The sequence below is a fragment of the Mchenga conophoros genome, linkage group LG14 (genome assembly GCF_057382185.1).
Source record: "Mchenga conophoros isolate Kocher_MC1m ecotype Shallow Benthic linkage group LG14, M_conophoros_male_GT1.1, whole genome shotgun sequence".
In the NCBI taxonomy this organism is placed as follows: domain Eukaryota; kingdom Metazoa; phylum Chordata; class Actinopteri; order Cichliformes; family Cichlidae; genus Mchenga; species Mchenga conophoros.
In genome coordinates this window covers 37,745,091-37,758,112 of record NC_140539.1, presented here as the reverse complement: position 1 = coordinate 37,758,112, position 13,022 = coordinate 37,745,091, and the positions used below count along the sequence as shown (strand labels likewise).

At 40.3% G+C, this 13,022-nt stretch overlaps 2 protein-coding genes across 5 annotated transcripts in view; one reads left to right on the top strand and one right to left on the bottom strand.

The window, feature by feature from the left end:
• LOC146560353 (leucine-rich repeat and fibronectin type III domain-containing protein 1-like protein) overlaps positions 1–13,022 on the top strand; it is a 423,438-nt gene that overhangs the window by 259,563 nt on the left and 150,853 nt on the right. The window lies entirely within an intron of this gene.
• Positions 7,788–13,022, bottom strand: part of LOC146560354 (histone H1.5-like) — a 46,454-nt gene continuing 41,219 nt past the window's right edge. The window contains exon 2 of the mRNA XM_085244406.1: positions 7,788–7,883. Coding sequence (XP_085100532.1) covers positions 7,788–7,883 — 96 coding nt within the window. The remainder of the gene's footprint in view (positions 7,884–13,022) is intronic.

Here is a 13,022-nt window from a genome sequence, read left to right as displayed (position 1 = left end):
GCTTGACCTACTGCCTTGATTTGACACACTGTCGGATGGCAACACGTCATCATTAACATCATTCTGAGGATTAAGAGATGATTGAGGTTCTTTTCCAGTGTGCTCTCGCACCTCCACTTCTCCTCCCAGAGAAGTTTCCTGTGACTGTGCCTTGTCAGATGAAGGCCTCCCCGAACGTTTATCAGTTTCAGAAAGCCATATCTTAATATCCTCCATAAACTCTTTATTGTATTCAGCGATGCTTGAGTGCCATGTATTTTGTTTATCTTTCTCATCAAATGAGATTAGAGAAAGCAAAGATTCATGCAATGCACTGGCATCCTTAAACAGGTGTGTTAACTCATCAAACTGTTTTTTGACTTGTGAATGATTTTTATCATCTTTCATTAGCTCTTTAAGAGACATAATAACATTTTTCATTTTGTTTATATGCCTTTTCCGATCTGTTTGGATGGTTTCAATTTTGTTTGCAAGAGCTTTCTCAGTGTGGGAAATTAATCTTTTATCCTTTTCAGTTTTTCTAACAACAGATGCAGCCTGCGATCCACTCATTTTAAGCATTCAACATAAGCAGCATGCCAAAATCCAAAACAAAGGCAACAGCAATTCCTTCAAACTCAGTTGAACGCCTGCAGAGCCACAGCACACACACACACCAAATCCAACAGCAAACGTAGCGGTGGGCGTGTCACAAAAACATCTTTGTATGGTCAGAATCCAAACTGCGTTCAAACAAACACAGTTTACATACCACCGTCGTCTTCTCCTTATCTGTCAGACTAGCCGATTTTATGGGTGTAGTGGCGGCGGTGTGTGGGCTCGCGTCGGCGTTTATTCAGCGCTGATTGCGGGAGGCTCCATTGCCGCCGCACTTTTTTGCTGACAAATATTGGCGACTGTCAAGCCTTTGAGTTGCCGAGCAGCTGAATAGGGGAATATTGTTGACGCGCCCGCTGTTTAAAACGTAAGTCAAAGTTCCAGGTTAAAACTCCTTTATTTGTTATCAAATTCTTAAAATCCGTAGAAAAACTGTGATCAAAAACATTCTAAGCTTGAGCGGTCAGCAAAAGTCGACTTCCCCCATCACCCACTCATTCACAAAAATTCCCTCGGGCCGTGAACAGGTGATATAGCAATCACTATTACTATTACCGACACCACGTGACCCAAAGCTATGCCTATCCACAACACTTCTTCTTCCTAAAAGTGTAAATGTGTCCTTTTGCTTGTATGTCATAAGTTTGTTCTGATGTCAAACTGCTTTGTAATGTTCACGTTTGAGCTTTATTTCCCTTCATCTTTTTCTACAGCAGTTAATAAGGCTGCTCTATTACCGAGAAATTGTATCACGATTTGGTTTAAAATGTCAGGAAAATGTCCACAGTTGGTACTAAATGAAACCATTTTAGGTCTAATTTCTGACAAATTAAACTGCAGCCGCACTGTGATTGAACTTAACATGGACCTAATGACACAATCACTATCTATTATATCTTTTTCTCTTGTTCTCTTTGTCTTTCTCATCCATCTTCACACTATTCCTTTTCTGTCGTGTCGGAGTTTAACAGTTTGATTTAGAGCCACATATTTCAGAGTAGACCTTCCTCTGTGATTCATCGCCCTGCTCTCTCACTCTCCCCTCTGAATCTCTGCCTCTCTCTATTGAACATCCTCCCCGTAGAGCTGTGGTAGGTAGGTAGGTAATGGATTTCCAAGGAGCAGTTATAAAAACGAACACACTCACGGCGATGACCCGAGATTTATAGTTTGGTCTCTTCTCTTGCTGCCGTAAAAGAAAGGGATAATACAAAGCGGACTTATTTATAGACGCCATCCTTGTCTCTTTTATTCTGTCCTTGCGATGCTGTGCTTGTATGTACCCTCGGTAAGGTCGGATGATTTCTACACTGATTCTAGGTTCGGTTTTCTGTTGTTTTTTGTGGTTTTCTTTCAAGGCGTTGCGTCAGGCCCTAGTTATTTTATTTCTTTTCGTCCAAGCAGGGCTGACATATTAACAATAACGTGGAACATCTGCTCTGCACATTAGCATTTTCTGTTTTCCAAAAAACTTACAAATCAATTCAGTTTATTTTCTCTCTTTGCTCTGATATCGGGTCACAGATCCATCAGTCTCAGCACTGATGCTCAAATCTTCCTCCCCTCAGCCAACTCCTCCAGTAATCTTCTCTTTCCTCTCCCGATTGGACATGCTTGAAACTGCTCACCTTGATTCAGCTTAATTGGCCAGCAGTTGGTAATATAGCATTACCTCTAGATATGATATTTTAGTCCTCTTTCATTCTTTTTATTTTGCAGCTTTCATGTGTTTGAAAAAGCTCCTTTGGCCTGAGAGCAGCTATTACGCTCTGGTAACTCCAACATCTTCACTACTTTTCACTGAAAGTTCAGGTTGTAATAAGCAGTTGTAATATATGTTGTAGATGTACTGCTACAGGAAGTAAAGGAAACACTGGGATAATGTTAACATTGATTTTTGGTGTGATTTTGAATCCAGCCCGAAATCGGAAGTGACGTCATTTTCGCGGAAATGTAGTTTTTTACCATCAGGGCCTTATGAGCCTATACTGGTGTTTTTAAAAGTTATGTTTGACTTTATGACTTTGTGTCGTTTCTGGGATGCTTAGGACTCATATTGCACTGCTGGAAATAGTTTATTTTGATGCATATGCTGCTTTTTTGCAAATTTGCACTATAATATTTATTTTCGTTTTTCCTGCAGTATATAAAAATTGGTGTATTTCGAAAATAAAACTATGAAGACACTCAAAATAAATTTCCTGTGGTGGGAAACTAGTTTGTGCAACTTTTTTGTATTTACAGTTTTGAGGGATAAGCCTCTTATGTTAAAAAAACAAAAACGATTTTCAATTTTTTTGTAGTTTATTGCACTTTTTTGCAATTAATGTAATTACTATGCACTTAATTCATACATGTTATTAAATTTTGGGCTATAATGGTTGTATTGATGTATATCAACTTGAAAATGGCTCCACAGCATGTAAAAATCTAATATAAGCTCTGGCGGACTTGGTTCTATGGTAGGTGTTAAAGGGTTAAACTGATGTCCACAGTATTGTTAAAGGAATACACGTTGTAGAAATAGTTTTGTGTGCAGTGAAGATTTCCGTATCTTGTTTGCAAGTAAATGTCAAATGTAGAACAAAGTCCGACAACAAAGTAAAGTGAGAAAAAAGAACAAGTGGTGTCAAGTAGAGGCAAAGCAAATGTGACATGGAGCTAAAGGGGAAAGTTGACAAGAAACAGTCACAAAGGTCAGCAGCGAGCACAGAGGCAGAGCCTGTGAAAGTGTGACATGAGAAAGATTATCAAAAGGGGAAAAAGCTCAAAGAGAAAGGAAAAAGGATGAAGTGACAAAACCCAGAGACAAGGCCAATTTGATATTCAGCCTGTAAACTAAGGATGGGTTCAGTTTATCACCTCAGGGACGCAGACGCACTCGACCAAATCTCCACCTCATCAGTCATTCAAAACACTATCAGTCAACCAGGAAATCACCCATCAAACAGACACAGTAACCCACAATGAATCAGACTCGTACCAAATAGACTTGTCTGACTGACCGAGTGACAGGTCCCACTGGCGCTTCTCTGATTGATGAATACAAACATTCAGTCATCCAGACACCTTTGAGTTATCAACAGTGTCATATAAGGTTTGGGTTCAAAGTTAAAAAGTACTCACTTTCTTCAGGTTTTGAGATGATTAATCATGTTGTTGCCATTTCACCCAAATGTTACCCAAATCCTGCCAGATAAACAGCATTCAGCTGTCCAACAGTTCTATTTATGTTGGCCAGAAGGTATGTGTCATCTCTGCTGATTGCTCAACACACTGCTGGTATTGTCCATCCCAGTATTACACCACAATCTGCATATAGAGATCCACAGGATATCGTAACAGTGCCATCTCTGCTTTCAGGCGCCACGATAAGAGACGTTTGTCCAATAACTTTAATACAAACCCAATAAAGACTTTTAGATAAGGCCTCTACTTTTTTATTGGAAAGGAGTCTAAGGCTCAGGCCACATGACTCCACTCTGTAACATGATGTCTGGTTTCTGCTGGCGACCTTGAAGCCTCGCTCTGGTATCTGTTATCTTAGAGGCCTCAGTCTGTTTCTGGCATCTGTCTGTATTATTTTTACTTGTATTTGCAGCTAAATGAAGGTCAGAAAGGAGCTTCTAGACAAAATATTAGAAAGTATTTAACTCCAGTGACGGAATGAAGAGAATATAAAAGTATGAAATGAAGTATATAAATGTTCACAGTGGGAGGACAGTCTCAGAACTCGAGCATTAATGCCACTCACGTTTCCTAAATGTAGAAATACAGTAAATGGTTTGACAGATTGCAAATTACAATCTCCTGAAGCATTCTTTCTGCTTTGAGGAAACCTGATTCCATGAAATTTACAAATCTAACCAAACAGCCACACCAGCCATGCACAGTTTTATTACACGTATGACCTATGCAAGCACCATTTAACACGAATGATGAACACAACAACTTGGAAGGCTCGAACTGGTCAAAACTATGAAAGTGGCAAAAGCTAATAGATGATTATTCATCTATCAGCTTATTCTGATAGATGATTATATGAAATTCATCATCGTATATGTCTTATAATCTGCAGATTAAGAGTTTGCCTGTTAAAAACAACAACATTCAGAGAGCCCAGTGCCCCCTAAAGGGCGTGACCTTGACTTGACCCGATTTTTGCCAAAATTAAATCAGCTGCAGCTTTTATTGGTATCTACCATCACCCAAAAGTTCAATATGATATCTTGAAAACTGTGGACACTAGACTGCTAACAAATAGACAAACAAACGCAACTGATTTTACAGCAGATATGTTGAAGCATCATTGTGTCACACTATAACAGGATAATCCTCAAAAAGTTATAAATTCTGTTAACAAAAGGCTGCAGGTAGAATGACAAATGCTTTTTTCTGGTTCAAACTGATAGCGTAGGAGTAACAGTACCTGTAACAGTGCTGCTGTGTTGGACAAATATTTGGAGAAGCTGCGACTCATTTTTCATCCAAGAGGTCTAAAGAGTCGAGAAGTATTTCACTGGATGAGCAAAGAAGATGAAAAATAGAAAAGATTTGGGGTTAAAAAAGATTTACAGACTGTTTGTGACTCGCTCATCATTCATGTTGAACGCACACTTAATAACCACACGTAGTTTATCTGAGCTACAGTATTGTAATCATCCATCTTATTATTAACTCTCCTGTTTGATCAGCTGATGAATCAGTTTCACCTGTAAGTTAAAGGGTGTTGGTAGAAAAATCCTCTCATACCTTTGTGGTGTCCCCTTGAAGTCTCCTCTTTACTCTGACAAACCTTTTTGATGATGCCTAACCCCCCCTGGGGATTCCGCGTGTCCCAGGTGGAGGATGCGGAAGTGAGGATGAGATGGATAATAAATTGCTTGTAAACACTGCATTGTATATTACAAATGTGGAGAAAAAAACCCTTAACTGACATTTAGTGCGCACGAGTGAGTAGATTCACTTCAGCATTCAAGAACAAGGACTGCCGTCCATTCAAGTTAGCAGCAGAGGATATTACTGCTAAATTTTTTTATTCAATTGTATGTTGAATGAAAATCAATATTAATTTGTGGATATAAAAGCAGCCTTAACGACAGTTGTTTACTTACAATTTTCATTTAAAAAATGCAAAAATTCTACCTGAAAGTTGATCTAGAGCCACATTACTAAAGTCAATAATCCACAGATGCCTTATGCATGTGCAAAACAACAACAACAACAACAACAACAACAACAACAACAACAACAACGAGCAAACCACTGATTACACTCGAGACCAGCAAAGTCAGATTTGATTCTGCAAAAGACAACAAAAAAAAAAAAACAGTTCACCTAAAAGCACTTACACATTTCTGAAATAAAGTGTTTGGATGGATGAAACAAAGACAGGGTTTAAACTTCCTGCATCTGTAGGTTCTCTGGGGTCTGCTCAGGTCATGTCATCAAACAGTGAGCATAAGAGCCCATCTGGTCTTTAAGTTATGACGTATGAACTCTGCTTCCGGGTCCAAACGACTCTGCTTTTATTAAGGCAGTTGTGTTTTTAACATGTTTTAATGCTTTGTTCTATTTAATCTGAACAAGCCCCTAAAAACAGTCAATGATCACTGTCGGCCTCTCTCTGTTTTTATTACCACTGTTCAACGGCAGCACGTTTTAAAGCTCAGTTTTTAAATCCTTACCATGCAGCAGTATATTATTGACTAACCTCGTATTGTGGATGGATTATCTCAGTTGTTCTCCTGACTGAAGTTTGGTCCATTTACAGCATCCTGCCATGCGACTGCATTTGTACCTAACCATCGGGAACCCTCACGTTAACTTTTATCGAGTGGGAAAGTTAACGTTCATCCTCCAGCTTCACTGTTTATGTTATGCTAACATAACTGTGTCGCTAGCCACCACATAATTACATACTAGCTAGCCCAACTTCAGTAACCCTACAAATGTCACTGCTGTTTAGTTTTCTGTCTTCATTTATGTGGGAAGTTTTAGCAGAGCTGTACGTTTAATTTTTCAGAAATCTCTGTCAGAACATGATATATCATCTTTAAATGGAAACTAACTTCCTGCTAATTTCTAACTCCGTTAAACTTCATAAATTCTGTTTTCATGGATGCCAGCAACGCTGATCATTTTATTAAAGATGAAAGAATTTAGACAGTTTGTAGCTCTCAGTGATGCCGCAGTGTTTGTTTGACCCAGAAACAGCTAAAGACATCAGACTCAAAGACCAGATAGAGATGTTCACAAATTTGCAGGGATGAATACTTGGATGTCGGGTCTCTAGCTCCCTGTCCCTGTCAATAACAGAGTATGAACGAGGTGATATGACAAATGACAAAAAAATTGTGTTATTGTCCACACACTTATGGACCTAAATGTAAATGGACACGTATCAGCTGAACAGTTGTAGATAAAATGTTAGTGTGAGGTGATTTTTGCATTAAAGGCTTATTTTGTGTTGTTATTGAAGTTCAGCCATTTCGATCTTGAAATTGTCACTGACCTTCTATCCGCCTCGCTCATTGGCTGCTGCAACTGTTGTCGAGGTCATTTAGTCAATAATGGAGCTGTTTGGGTTTAGAGCAGATGAATGTTTGTTCAGAATTCTATTTTTATGCTGTGATTGCTCACAAACAGTGTGAGAGAATCATCAAACAGCTGTATTTAGTCTGGCTGTCTGTGGCCTTCGGCAGCTGCAAATATTTTTTTCTAAATAGGACTACCTTGGATGTTGTTTTGGTTTCTTTTATGAGTCTGTAACATGAGAAACAATCTAAATGACCCGCAACAAAAGCTAAAAACTTCTTTTTAGTTTTTACAGTTCAAAACAAATTTTAATTCTCTAGATGTCTGTGGGTGTGATTCCAACAAAATGTCCCTATAAAGAGCTGAATATCCTTGAATGTGACACCTGAGCTCCTTTCACCTCTCAGCTCAGTTGTGAAAATGAAAATCTAAGTCCGTGTCACGAATCAAATCCACCAGGAATCAAAGAAAACAGCCTTCCTTTGAAACTGATGCCCATGGATATTTGAAAATGTTTGGCTGCTCCCAGCGTGATGAAACATCTTTACTGTTTAATAGACAGCTTTAACCTTCAATCCATGTTCAATTCAAATGGATAAAGAAAAAAAGTAAGCGCAAATGGTGAGATTTCTATCCAAAAACGTTCAGCGGGTTCAGTTCCAGGCAGGGAGGAGGTGGTGGAGATCTGTGCCCAGCTGGGGGATGTTCTGGTGGGGCTTAATGCTGGCGGGGCGCCCCTGGAGGCAGAGCTGTAGGGAGGGAGGGATGAAGAGAGATGAGGGACCCACAGGGGAGAGAGACTCAGCTCTGACCATCTGCCAGCCTCCAGACGCTGCCAGCACACACTTACACAAACAACCCTGAATGCATCCTTTCTGCCTGCATACATTCATTCACCGTACGTGTCTATACGCTGTATATTTTTAGCCAATCAGGAGCGTTAATAGCCTGCATGTGTATGTGTGTGTGTTGGCAGATAGATGCAGGGTCTGGCACTTCTGCTGCCTCCCTGCTGAATTTACACTTCTCTCTCAGGATAAAACAGCCCTCCACCTATTAACTTCTCCATCCAGCCATCCTTGCGTCTCCACCTTCTGTTTCTGCTCCTCCTCTTCTTCGTCTTTGCCTTCTCTCCACAAATTCCACGTCGGTTTATCTGTCCCTCCTTTTATCACTCCAGTATGTGTACACCATATAAGAGCTGTTGCTACAGTGGGGCAAAAAAGTATTTAGTCAGCCACCGATTGTGCAAGTTCCCCCACCTAAAATGATGACAGAGGTCAGTAATTTGCACCAGAGGTACACTTCAACTGTGAGAGACAGAATGTGAAAAAAAAATCCATGAATCCACATGGTAGGATTTGTAAAGAATTTATACGTAAATTAGGGTGGAAAATAAGTATTTGGTCACCTCAAACAAGGAAAATCTCTGGCTCTCACAGACCTGTAACGTCTTCTGTAAGAAGCTTTTCTGTCCCCCACTCGTTACCTGTATGAATGGCACCTGTTTGAACTCATCATCTGTATAAAAGACACCTGTCCACAGCCTCAAACAGTCAGACTCCAAACTCCGCCATGGCCAAGACCAAAGAGCTTTCGAAGGACACCAGGAAAAGTATTGTAGACCTGCACCAGACTGGGAAGAGTGAATCTACAATAGGCAAGCAGCTTGGTGTGAAAAAATCAACTGTGGGAGCAATCATCAGAAAATGGAAGACATACAAGACCACTGATAATCTCCCTCGATCTGGGGCTCCACGCAAGATCTCATCCCGTGGGGTCAAAATGATCATGAGAACGGTGAGCAAAGATCCCAGAACCACACGGGGGGACCTGGTGAATGACCTGCAGAGAGCTGGGACCAAAGTAACAAAGGTCACCATCAGTAACACACTACAACGGCAGGGAATCAAATCCCGCAGTGCCGGACGTGTTCCGCTGCTGAAGCCAGTGCATGTCCAGGCCCGTCTGAAGTTTGCCAGAGAGCACATGGATGATACAGCAGAGGATTGGGAGAATGTCATGTGGTCAGATGAAACCAAAGTAGAACTTTTTGGTATAAACTCAACTCGTCGTGTTTGGAGGAAGAAGAATACTGAGTTGCATCCCAAGAACACCGTACCTACTGTGAAGCATGGGGGTGGAAACATCATGCTATGGGGCTGTTTTTCTGCCAAGGGGACAGGACGACTGATCCGTGTTAAGGACAGAATGAATGGGGCCATGTATCGTGAGATTTTGAGCCAAAACCTCCTTCCATCAGTGAGAACTTTGAAGATGAAACGAGGCTGGGTCTTCCAACATGACAATGATCCAAAACACACCGCCCGGGCAACAAAGGAGTGGCTCCGTAAGAAGCATTTGAAAGTCCTGGAGTGGCCTAGCCAGTCTCCAGACCTCAACCCCATAGAAAATCTGTGGCGGGAGTTGAAAGTCCGTGTTGCTCGGCGACAGCCCCAAAACATCACTGCTCTCGAGAAGATCTGCATGGAGGAATGGGCCAAAATACCAGCTACTGTGTGTGCAAACCTGATAAAGACCTATAGTAAACGTTTGACCTCTGTTATTGCCAACAAAGGTTATGTTACAAAGTATTGAGTTGTATTTTTGTTATTGACCAAATACTTATTTTCCACCCTGATTTACGAATAAATTCTTTACAAATCCTACCATGTGGATTCATGGATTTTTTTTTTCACATTCTGTCTCTCACAGTTGAAGTGTACCTCTGGTGCAAATTACTGACCTCTGTCATCATTTTAGGAGGGGGAACTTGCACAATCGGTGGCTGACTAAATACTTTTTTGCCCCACTGTATATATGGACATTTGACATATTTTTGCTTGTTCATGGTCAAACTGTTCATGATGCTGAAGTCAAAAACAGTCAAAGTAAAATAATATTTTTGGAAATGTTGTCAAATCTTGGTCAAATGGCAAGTTTTTAGGTTTTTTTCCCTTATATGAATGAGTTTGTCAAATATTTGCTACTTAAAAGATGAAAAGATCAACATTTGTTGGGGAGTACAGAGCGCATGCAGCAGATGCCATCTGGACGATGTCATAATAAATTGATACAGCAATTATGGTGGTGATGTCGCCGATGTTTTCAGATGTGTGGATGAGTTTTTGTAAACTTGGAAAATCAAATGAGTCTACTACAAAAAGAGTTAAAATCTCAGCAACTTGCACAAAGTTTGAATCAATGAAAACGATCAACAAATTTCAGAAATTGTTCTCGTTGTACCCATGTGCTGTATATGAAAGATAGACATACCCACTGCAATTTCCCCCGTTGGTTTCAGCTTCAGCAATAGCTTTTTTGTCACACCAGTGTTGTTTTTTGTAACCAGAAGTGACCAGATGTGGATGAGAGAGTGGGGTGATGAAGGATCAGATAATGCTAGCTAGCTTGCTGGAGCCATAAAGTGCACGAGCTCATCACGTAAACACATGCTACAGTAGTTAGTACTAAATCGTCTTTCTCTGGTGGGCCTGTAAGGATTACCACAGCTGATCATTGGCCTGCACATATACTTTGCACTGACTTCAGTCAGACTAACCATCTGGTTGTTCTCTCTCACCACATCCACGAACCTTCGCTTTGGTCTTCCGCCTTTATTCTTTCCTTGCAGTGACATCTTCAACATCCTTAGGCCAGTATATTGACGTTCCCTCTCCTGTACATCTCCAAACTGTGAGCTTACCCTCAGATGTACACATTTATAATCCTGTCTGTCAACAAACTCTTAGCATCATTAGTTGTGCTGCATCCAGATCCACTTCCATTTTTGTCAGTGCTACCATCTTCTAATATACTTCAGAGCAGAGGTGCCATCTTTTAGACCTTTCTTTTCAGCTTTGCAGGTAGCTTTGCAGTAACACTCATCTCCACCCTGCCTTGCAACTTCATCATTTGACTTGCCTTCTATCATACGCGTGTATTCTGTCTTGTTTCTACATTCCTCTTAGTTATTTTCACGCAAAAAACGTGGATGCAGGCTTCTTGGGTTTTGGTATCAGCCAGGCTCTGCTCTCTCGTCTTCAGCTAGTTCAGAACGCTGCAGGCCGACTCTTGACAGGCACTCGTAAACATGACCATGTTTCCCCAGTCTTGGCTCGTTTACACTGGCTTCCAGTACATTGTAGAATTGATTTTAAGATTTTTTTTTTTTAACTCTAAATGGATTAGCTCCGTCATACCTCTCTGATCTGTTAACTTAAAATACTCCGAATAGAACTCTCAGGTCAGCTGATAAGTTGCTTCTAGTTTGGAAACAGGCTAAAAAACAGAGCTCGGGCCTTTGCGATTGCTGCACCCAAACTTTGGACCAGTCTGCCTCTTGAAATTAGAATCGCTCCAACACTTGACATTTTTAAAACTCGTCTGAAAACACAGTTTTTTGGTTTTTTTGTTTTGTTCTTTGTGTGTGTTTGTTCTACTTTTTACTTTTTTATTATGTTCAGCACTTTGGTCAACCTGTGTTGTTTTTTAAATGTGCTTATAAATTGATTGATTGAAAACTAGCCACCTCAAACCAACCAATATTGTTTCTCAAATAACTGTCCCAAAAGTTTGAGTTCAATGAGTAATGCCAGCCTTGCCCTAGCTTTAGACTTTACTGCTATAGTCATTGTTTAGTTATGAAAAATATTCACTCTCTTTACAATTGTTATGAAAGGAGAAATGAGCTAAGTTAGACCTACACTGTGTTTCATAGCAGGCTGTAAACATGCCTGTGCTGTAAAGTTGGACATTTAGGAGTCTTTGGTGATTGGCCCCCCCGAGCTGACTTCACTCTGGAGCTCTGGAGCTTGATGCTAGTTTGAACCTCATAAAGAAGAACACAGTGCGACTCTATTAACATGCCACCTGTTGACAGATGCGGATCAATGTGCAGATGTTTTTGGCACTTCAGGTGTTTAGTTTAGATTTGCATCTATCACAGAAGCATCGAATCCCAAAGTCACTGTACAGCATTATGATGTCCTCAAGTATACAGCCAGCGGGAATGAAGTACCTCGAAAAACTGCACAAGTGTTAAGGGGGCTGGTGTCGTTATTAAAGCAAATATTGATTTGATTTAGGTTTTCAAATTTCAATTCATGAATAAAAATTATTCATGGCATTCTTTTTGAAGCATCTTCTAAACTTTGGCGTAGCTCTGTACACATGGGCTTTTGATCCTTCAATCTGTACTCAGCATGTGTGAAGACTGGGAACAACACATGTAAATTTGTCAGACTTAGCGTGTTTCTGCTGTGTGTGATCCTGCGTTAATCAGCGGAGCTGAGAGCAGAGAGGATTAGTGACTTAATCAGGGTGCTAGATGATGGTTATTAATAGAATTAGACTGAGTTGTCATCGCTGTGATGAGAGCACTTTATTCCAAAGTTTCTCTTTTTTTTTTTATAGTTCCTTGTTCCATTTGAGAACACAGCACATGTTTGTTAAACACCAAGAAATATGGCAGAACGGTTTGATCAATCTATCAGTTCCACACATTAATTAATAGCACCCTTTAATCCTGGCCATTCATCCAGTGACTCATCCATCATCTGCTGTCTGCACTCAACCAAAGACTTTACCAGTCAAGTAGTAGGTTTTGTTTCAAGCAGCCAACTAATCTCACATTTATAAGTAATTTCATTAAAAAAATGCATTTTTTTGTAGGTGGAAACATAATAAGTGACATTTATCTCAAACATAGCTTTTATATGCTACAAAGCAACAGGATAACCTGTAATGAGTGAGCACCATTCCAACTGGCTAACAATTATCCCTCCAAATCTCTCCCCAGTTATAATTCAACAGCATCTCCAACAATAACGTTGTTGCTGGTTTGCTATAACTGGACCAAAATGATCAGAAAGCTGTCATCAGACCTG